This window comes from Rattus norvegicus, chromosome 6, assembly GCF_021556685.1.
Source record: "Rattus norvegicus strain SHRSP/BbbUtx chromosome 6, alternate assembly SHRSP_T2T, whole genome shotgun sequence".
NCBI lineage: Eukaryota > Metazoa > Chordata > Mammalia > Rodentia > Muridae > Rattus > Rattus norvegicus.
Genome location: NC_141539.1, coordinates 130,437,968 through 130,447,534, shown reverse-complemented (window position 1 = coordinate 130,447,534; position 9,567 = coordinate 130,437,968). Strand labels below are relative to the sequence as shown.

General features: G+C 49.9%; 1 protein-coding gene across 1 annotated transcript in view; it reads right to left on the bottom strand.

The window, feature by feature from the left end:
• Positions 1-379: 379 nt before the first annotated feature.
• C6h14orf132 (similar to human chromosome 14 open reading frame 132) overlaps positions 380-9,567 on the bottom strand; it is a 32,359-nt gene continuing 23,171 nt past the window's right edge. Inside the window, 1 exon segment of the mRNA NM_001437189.1 lies at positions 380-5,933. Within this exon segment, the coding sequence (NP_001424118.1) occupies positions 5,709-5,933 (225 nt within the window). The 3' untranslated portion in view covers positions 380-5,708.

Genomic DNA, 9,567 nt, shown 5'->3' with positions numbered 1-9,567 from the left:
TGAATAAATGAATGCCACTATGGTTGCATACTTGGTGTTCCTTGGCAACAGACTAAGCCGGTCATTCATTCATTCATTCATTCATTCATTCATTCATTCATTCCCTCACTCATTCATTCCCAGAATATCTGCTAGGTATTTCCCGTGCATCAGAGACAGTGCAGGTGCTGAAGGTGGGAGGTGAGGGAACTACACCTTGCTCTCAGATGGTGGGTGCGGGGGTCAGGAGAGGTGATGGGATAGCAGCCTGCAGCCTCTGCCTTTTACCTTGGGTGTGACAGTGTGAGTTCAAGGGGAGCAGGAGTGGAAGGGATTTTTTTCCTGCCTCAGTGGACCCTGGAGCTGTGGCTTTCAAAGACAAGCACGTGGGAGCCAGACACAGAGTTAAACCTTCCTTCTGTTTAATTATAATAGAAAATGACAACCGTAGCAAGAAAGCTAACACAGGGAGGTGTTACCACCACACCTTCAAGAGAGCACATGGAACTCTTACATCAGCAAAGAACCTTTCCACTGCAAGTAAATGCCAGTGACACACAGAGAACAGGGTGCCTGCGTGGCAAGGACTGGCACAAAGGTAAAAATACTTTCATGTCACATTTACAAGCTGGCTAGAAAATCATTACAAAACACAGAAGCTTGACTGACGCTCTCCTCGTGAAGAACTGCAGTCCGCAAGCAGCAGGTGATGAGTAAGAATTCTGGAAGGATTTAGAGAGTAGAAAGAGTTAGTGTGTCTACAGTTTTGGAGAGCTGGGGGGGGGGTCAGAAAGGAGACCTGGATTGGTTTGATGCTGTTCCTGATCCCCAGCCTTCCTGTCCCCATGAGAATCTCTTCACCGATCATGCTTCTCAGACGCACTGGTGAGGGGCAGGCCTCAGAGGTCCTGGACAGTCACTGGTGGGAGGCAAGCTCAGCCTCAGCGTTCTGGCCACATTGTCGGGTCGCCTCCACCCATAGCTGACATTGGGCTCGCCGCTCTGATTTGCTCTGATCCACATGTGGTCTGACTCACACATGACTGGTGTAGCCTCCCATCTTCGGCGTCGTTGGCATTTGGGGGCTGGATAGTAGTTGGCCACGGGGTCTGTCCTCTGTGCGGGTGAGCATCTCTGGCCTCTGCTCTCTAGATGCAGTACGTCGTCCGCACTCCTCTGTAAACTGGAGATAAGAATGATCTCCAGACATTGCCAAATTGTTCCCCCTGGGGAACAAAGGTACCTGAATTGAAGAATCACGGGAATTCTCTGGCTGGGAGATCTGGGGACAAGACTCTGCTCTCCTGCAGATCAGCCCCACCTGGCAATGCCCCCAAACCCCTGTGAGGATGGGTGTCCATGCCCTCGAGGCAAACCTGCACACAGAACCGTTGGTGATGTCAGAGCAGTACGTTGAACTGCAAATGGTGTGATTCTCAGGTCCTAGGCTTTGACATTTCAACATAGTGACACCATCCGCAAAGTTCTCACCCCAAACTGAGTGACTGAGTTACAGAGGACAAAAGAAAAAAAAAACCTCACAATATTTTAAGTGCATGATTTTGTTTTGGGTGGGACATGTATCTATCCTCGGCCACATGCGGTTGTATACAGGCTGCAAGTCTTAAAAATAAAATCAAGAAAGAACACAGGAGGCAGACACAGTCTCCCTGCCACTCCACCAGACAGAGGGCTCCAAGCAGACCCAAGGCTCTGAAGTATCTTGTGGCCAAAGCACACACGCACTCCCTGAACGCTGAACACACACACACACACAGGCTAGGATTTAGCCCCAGTGGAAAAGCAGATCTGAAAGCTTTTGAGGCAGAAATCGGCAGAAAGAAGGAGAGGTTGAGACCTTGTCTTTCCAATGATGTGGCCTAGGCAGGCACAAGGACACCTCTGTGCTCAGGTTTGCCTGTGAAAAGCCCTAGTACCCGTGTTTCCTTCCCACTCTATCTCGTTTATGTGTGCATGTGTGCACACACGTACAAGTGTATGTACTTTTCCATGTGGTTTCAGTTAGAGACCAGAGGTCCTTCTTAATCATTTATCCACCCACCACTTACAAAGAATAAAGCCCAAAAGAAACAAAAGAAAAGCCAGTGCAGCTCACGGAACCTGAGCTCACATTTTTGGTTAGTGTGGCTGGCCAGCGAACCCCCCAAACCTGCCCACCTTCATCCCCCAGAGCTGGTTTTATTTTAATGTGGACTCTGAGGATGTGAGCTCGGGTCCTCAGGCTTTACCCACGAAGCAACCTCTCGGCTTTATTTCCCATCAGTAAAGCACAGACGACAGCCGCAGTGAGCCAAGCCAAATGAGGCCAACACGCAGTCCATACATAGCCCCCATCTGTCCTGGCTGATGGCAGGGTAATGTCGTGCCGGTGGTGATGTACATTGCCTGGAGCCCTGTGGTTTGTGTGGTTCCCTCTCTCCCTCCCCCATGACATGTCTTGCTCAAGCTCTGATCTCAGGAGGCTGCACAGGGAGACAGCTCATAATTTCACTCCCCTGGCTTCTGAGAGGAGCTCCGCCTCTGTCTGGAGCCTGTGCCCTGCACCTCAGGGCTCTCAGCTGAAGCTCAGCACCCTCTCCTCCCGACCCTGTACTGAGTACCCATAGAGGACAGAGGCTAGGAGAGCCTGATATGGGTGCACATGTGCCATTCAGTCTCTGGCTGCTCCTCCCTGGCCCTGACTTGGGAAATACATGAGCTTGTAAGTAGGACTGTCCGCAGCAGGAGAGAGAAGCCATTTTACTACCCACTGATACGAAAGGGTGGCCATGCTTCTGCAGGAGAGGACTAGCATGCCAAGAGCATACATTCAGCTGTATTGTGGCTCTAGCTCCTGCACAGGTCCTGGTCAGTGGACAGGCGTCCCGGCCAGGACAGGAAGCTGGTGTGCTGCCTCTCTGGCCGTGTGGCACTGGCCTGTCCCATTTCCCATTCCTTGGGATCCTAAAAATGCACATAAGGAGGGACAGTGGCCTCTCTAGCCAAGGAGACTCATTAGTTGCTCCAATTGGATTTCATTGACCACAGGGAACATTTTGGCAAAGACATCACTCCTGCAAGGGGCAGATACATAAAGGGCAAGGGCCTTCCTATCAAATGTAGGAGGCTCTGGGGTCCACCTTACCCAGGGAGAAGACAATGGGGTTCTGGCTTGGCTCCCCAAGAAGATGACCTCCTCTGCTCTGGAGAGCTTTGGGGCTGTACAGCTTGGATCAACTTGCCACGCAGGTGAGGCCCACAATCTGACCTCAGTGCCGGTCACTGAAACCTTCCTACAGTGCAGCTCCTTGGGGGCTCGCATACCTTGGGGGCTCCTTATACACGTACCCAAGAAATCCTACTTCAGGGACCCTCCTTGGAGACTTACATGGAGACTCGAAGTCAATCTTAAATGGCAGGGGAAGGATTAATATCCCTGGGGTGTAGGCAAAGCTGAGACTGCCCCATTCTGATGGTCTGAGACCTGTGAGTGGTTCAGGCCATCTCAAGCTTGAGGAACACCTTCTGGTGACTCAGGTCCTGATTGAATGTACTTCAGTGTTGCCATCGGCCTTAGAAGGCTGGAGAGAGAGAGAGAGAGAGAGAGAGAGAGAGAGAGAGAGAGAGAGAGAGAGAGAGAGAGAGAGGGAGAGGGGGAAGGGAGAGGGAGAGGAAGAGGGAGAGGAGGGAGAAGGAGGGGGGAAGGGAGAGGGAGGGGGAGAGCCTAACTCCCAGGTTCCAGTCCCAGATCCTCACTTCTATGCTGTGTGGCCTTAGGAAAGTTACTCCATTTCTCTGGGCCTCTGGTTACTTTCTGTGCACGGGCCTTGCTGCTGTGAGGTGATGGAAGGGTGAAGGCTGTGCATAAGAATCTAGCACCATGCCGGCTCATAGCTCTCAAGCACCGAACCCAGGCCTGTTCGTTCTTTAGCTGATGAGCAAGACAGAGCAGAGCAGAGGCAGCAAGGACAGTGGGGCTCACTCCAGCTACTCTGGCTGGGGTCTGTCATTTGCTCCTCGTTGGTTTTTGTGGTGAGGAAGTTCAGATAGGGAAACTTTGGAGACAGGAGGACAGAATGGGACCGTTCTGTCTGATCCAGGAGAGCACGAAAGATGTCGATAACTGACTCTCTCTCTCTCTCTCTCTCTGCCTCTCTGTCTCTCTCTTGTCTCTGTCTCTCTCTGTGTGTTGTATGGGTGTGTTGAATTTGCGGGGTCTGTGTGTGTGTGTGTGTGTGTGTGTGTGTGTGTGAGAGAGAGAGAGAGAGAGAGAGAGAGAGAGAGAGAGAGAGAGAGGGCACTGACATGCCAGTACCTTACAAGGGTAGAAGCTGTCCTTAGCTTCCCTGTCCCTTCTGTTAGTACAGCAGGCACAGATCCTCCCCCAACCTGCTGTCTCCATGGAGATAAGGTAGGGGGATGGATGGCCAGCCGCAGCTCCCCGGAGGTAATTCAGACAGCACTGGGATACAGGTCACAGCACACTTCTGTTCCCATGGCTGGCCTGGGTTCTCTCATGAGAATGCCCTACCCTTGGCACAGGGAAAGCCTCAGAGGTCTGATGAGGGATCCTGCTAGTTAGGCAGGAAGCCAGAGCAAACATCCCACAACGCCCACGTCCAGCACACAACAGCTAAGTGCCAGCTCAGCATCCTGCCTGCTGAGGACTTTGGGAGTCTCAGGAGACACTCTAAGCCCCCACTTCTTAGCAACGAAGGTTGGGCCAGTTCTCTGTGCTAACAGCTTCCCCTGGGCCACAGCATTTGCAAGCACACTGGATAAATTGAGAGGTGTGGGGAGTCAGATCTGCGAGGGAGGGCACAACATCTAAACCAATTTACAGCACAGACACCAGAATGACCCGTGAATGCCCAGACTGAACATCTCCTGATTCCCTCTGTGCCTCAGCTGCTGGGGCGGGGTGGGGACGTGCTCACTAGAGGACTTGGCTAGGATGGAGGCCAGACTCAGCCCTGACTCACTATCTGACCACACTGTCATCAGGCCTCTCTCCATGACATCTGTCCAATGACGAGGGGACATGGCTAACTCATCCTCAGAGGAGAGACTGCTAACTGCCCGGACCATCTAAAATTTGAAGACATCTTCTGCTTTTCCTCCGAAGATCAGAAAGTTCATTCCAGTCCCTGGGTCTTCTCATGCACTTGCATTCTGCAAGGACCAAGTGTCTGGGGACAAACTATCATTTATAAGTCAATTTTCTCAACATTCCGTGACCTTACAACATGGCCATCAGTATCCAAAGGGGTGGGGCATATACTTAAAAGGGGGAGTTCGAACTTGTGAAAGTTCTTGTCCCAGCACCCACACAACTGGGTTCAACCAGCCTGCAGAAAAAAAAAAAAAGACATACAGTGACAATTTACTGTCACCGAAACCAGACCTTCATTTTTTTTTTAACCCAATAGGATGTTCAAACCGTCCTTGCATTCTGGACTGACCGAAACTTCAAGAATTGTTCAGTCTGCTGCTCGAAGGACCCGAGCCGTCAAGCTTTTAGGAGCTGAAAGCCATCACCTTCAAGGTGCTCTGAATTAGATCAGCCACAACAAGGAGATGCTCTAAACCGGAGCTGCCTGGAGGAAATTACAGGTGCATGGTGCCTGCCCCTCCAGGGACCATCTGAGAACATAGGTATCTCCAGTGACTGGGAGAAAGCTGGAGCCAGAGTGGGAGGGGCTTCCCCAGAGCCTCAGCATCCCTGGGCCTCAGAAGGTGAAGGCATACACCACCCCTACTACCACGATGTTCCCCACCGTGGCTATGATGGCAATCCACAGCAGAACAGCATCGTTGGAGGAGCGAGGAGACTCCTCGAGCTGGCCGTGGCCATTGGAGGTCGAGTGGACATTGGCAGGGGAGTTAAACAGGGAGTACTCGGTACTGAAGTCCTCATTGGGTGAGTCCATGAATGCTCCTCCCATCATGGGCAGCTGCAAGGAGAAGAGAGAATGAGCCAGGACTGCCCAGCAGAGAGACCCCTCCTGGATGGGACCAGTCCAATGGGCCTGCACGGAAGTGCGATTCGCAGACACCAATGCACATTTCACACTCACAAAAATGAGTGTTTGGAGCTGGCTTCAGTGCGCGCTTGCGAATTTGATGCTTGGGAGGCCCAGAAACAGGGAAATTACAAGTTTAAGGTCAGCATGGTGAAGACTAAGCTAGCCAAAACCAACTCGAATCAAACCAAATGAACAACGCCCCCCTCCCCCAAGCACAGGCACCAAGCTTCACTTGGGAGGCCACTTCACACACAAGGCTTGGCAGATCTTACCCCACAAGCTCCCACACCCTCCAAAATCAGGCTCTGCCACGTCCACACGGGCTGCAAGCCACCTTTATCCCTATTCTTATTTGTTTGTTTGAGATAGGGTTTCTGTGTGCCCCTGGCTGTTGTGGAATTCGCTTTATAAACCAGGTTGGTCTCAAACTCACAGAGATGTGCCTGCTTCTGCCTCCCAAGTACTGGGATTAAAGGCGTGTGCTACCGCTACCTGGCTGCTATTCTAATTTTAAAAGGGAAAACACGTTAGGTTAGTAGCGACTCACATCTACAAAGCCAGCCCTCAGATGCCCAAAGGAAAAGAGTTATGAACAACATGGCTGTCTGAAAATACAAAACAAACAAACAGTAGTAACAGTATGTGCCACAGAAAGCTGCAAACCGTTGCCTACTGGGCTAGTTAGCGTCTTGTTAACTTTTTATTTTCTTTATTCTGTGTGGAGACAGAGAGGGCGAATCAGCAGGGAGAGAGATTTAAAGATGAGACTTTCGTGGATGGAAAAGTCCCTCACACTCTCATTTTAGAAGATCTCCCCACTGCATCCCCTTCTGGGATGGGACTACCCAATGTGCAACATGTACTCTAGGGGCTTCCAGAATGTTCTGGTGGATGCTTGAGAGAGGTTTGTAAGCCTCTAGAGGAATCTGTTGATTCAAAAAAAAAAAATGGGCCCAACCTACAGTGTGTCTCAGGACAGACATGGGGCAGCTCTTGAGTTAAAACAGGGAGACCCCCCCGCCCGAGTTCCGGTGTGTGAGGAGGAAGGTTAGGATTCGAGACCTGAGCTGCATGTGAAGACACTGGAGTTTGATGGCTTTCCCTTCCAAGTCTTCCCATCCTTCAGCACAGACAAGGAAAGCAGCCACTTAAAACCCACGTGTTTTGTCAGGCTTCAGAACCAGAATCAACCTCCTGTTTACCTCCATACATGGGACAGAAGAATGACTATGGGTTCAGACAGACCTGTGTGGTCTCCACCCGAATCCAACGCCTTTAAAAAAGCTCCGAGCTTCATGAGCTGCGGGGATGGCCTGTAGCGACCCCTCGCTCTGATGGCAGTGACTGTCTGCCTGTATCTCCTTACAAACTGGCATCATTACCAGCCTGTCACTCTCCTTCACTGGGTGGGCTGGAGAGGCTGATAACCTCAGGATGATTTTGTTGGGGGTAGCTGACGGAACGTGATTCACCCAAGCAAGGCTCCCCAAAGCTTTCAGAGTCAGATTACGTGGTTCAGAATACCAGGTTTTGTTTATACTCTCTCAAAAATCACAAAGGAGTGTCAGGAGCCATCCAGGAGAGGCTAAGGCTAGCAGGTGGCTTTCCTGGAGGTGGCCTACTGTTTTTTTTTTCATGCCATATGGTGGGTGAGCTCTGAGAGGCAAGGTCTCAGGAGACTTCATCTCAGGACTGCTTCTTGCTGGTGATAGGCTTCTTTCTGTCCCTATTACATAGTCTAATGATTCCTAGGCATTAGCCAGCTCTATTGGGTAGACTTCCTGCAGATCAAGATAAAAAGGGACTTTTGTGAATTAATGCCATTTATATGAATTAATGATTTCTATAGAATTCCTGATTTGATTTAAATAATTTTAGGAAGAAAGTTTTAAGAGATGACATTAGTTGTTTTTCCAGAAAGATATAATAAAGATAGAGTTAAGAATAGAAATGTGCCCACTCCTCACGGAATAGTAAGTAAAGGCTGCAGAATAAGGAACACAATGAGCTTTCATAAACTACACTAAGAATACAAAGAGGTTTGGGACTGGTTTGTGATCAAGGAAAAACATTCATTCTAGGTCAGGTCCAAGGATGAGGTCACAGGTGTGCACCATGATAAAGCAAGGCCATGTGAAACTGTTGCTTTGAACTTATAATGAGCATTAGAGAATGAAGCACTGCTTTGGACTTAACTATCAGCATCCTTCTGTAACTCCCTTTGGGTGAAACATTTTATCTATGAGGTAATTTTCCAAGATCTTTTGTCTAAGAGGACGTAAGAAGGTCAGAGAGAGGGAATAAAGTGTGGCATCTGGGGCTCTGCCTCATCCACCCACAAATGTGTGTGTGTGTGTGTGTGTGTGTGTGTGTGTGTGTGTGAGAGAGAGAGAGAGAGAGAGAGAGAGAGAGAGAGAGAGAGAGCAAGCATATTGCATGTATAAGACTTTAGTTCTTTTTCTTCCTTTTCTCTCTGGTTCATGAAGAGTTAATGAGTTCCAAGCCTCTGGCCTGGCCAGTGACAGGCCCTTGAACCAGAGAGAAAGGGAATCGGTGCTTATTAAAGCACAATGGCCTGGAGAGACAGCTCAGTGATTAAGAGCATGGCTGTTCTTCCAGAGGTCCTGAGTTCAATTCCCAGCACCCACATGGTGACTCACAACCATCTGTAATGGGATCCGATGCCCTCTTCTGGTGTGTCTGAAGACAGCTACAGTGTACTCCTATACATAAAATAAATAATTTTAAAAAAGCACAAATAGTAAGAGTTACAGAGTAAGAAACCAGCCCCTACTAAAGCTCAAGCAATAATATTATAAGGTCAGGGAGCATCAATCTTTAACCTTTGTCTGAAGCTGCGTCCTGTCTAGTACCAGTCCAGTAGAGGCCGGAGCAGGCTCCCCAGCAAAGGGGTGACAGATACATCATCTTTCCCTAGTATTGCAAGCAGTGTGGTGACTTGCATGCACAGAGCTGACTGACACCCAGTTAAGCATATCCATGCTGGCACAGGCTCTGAAGAAACAGTTTATTTCACTCCACAATGGGGCTCCTGCAAGAGCTTGCCGGCTTCCATTTAAAAATCCTTTTACGGGGCTGGGGATTTAGCTCAGCGGTAGAGCGCTTGCCTAGCAAGCGCAAGGCCCTGGGTTCGGTCCCCAGCTCCGAAAAAAAGAAAAAAAAATCCTTTTACACTGCTAGTTCTGGATTCAGGGGCAAGGGAGCGTGGTTTTCACTGTGACCTCTGGATCTGAGGATGCTTGTGCTGTCTGTGGCTTTACTGGAAGAGCTGTGTCACTGGGAGTGGACTTTGACGTAAGAACTCAGCTACTGCTCCAGCCTCTCTGCCTGACATCATGTCCCTTCCGTTATGGTCACAGATGCTCATGGACCCTCTGAGATGGTGAGCCCCAAATTAAATGCTTTCTTTCATAGGTTGCATTGGTCCTAGTGTTTTGTCACGGCAATAGAGAGGAAGCTTTGATAACGACCCTCAGTTGTCTCTCTCTCTGTCTTCCTCCGATGGGGTTAGACGTGGGGACAGAATGAGACAGAGCTGTGA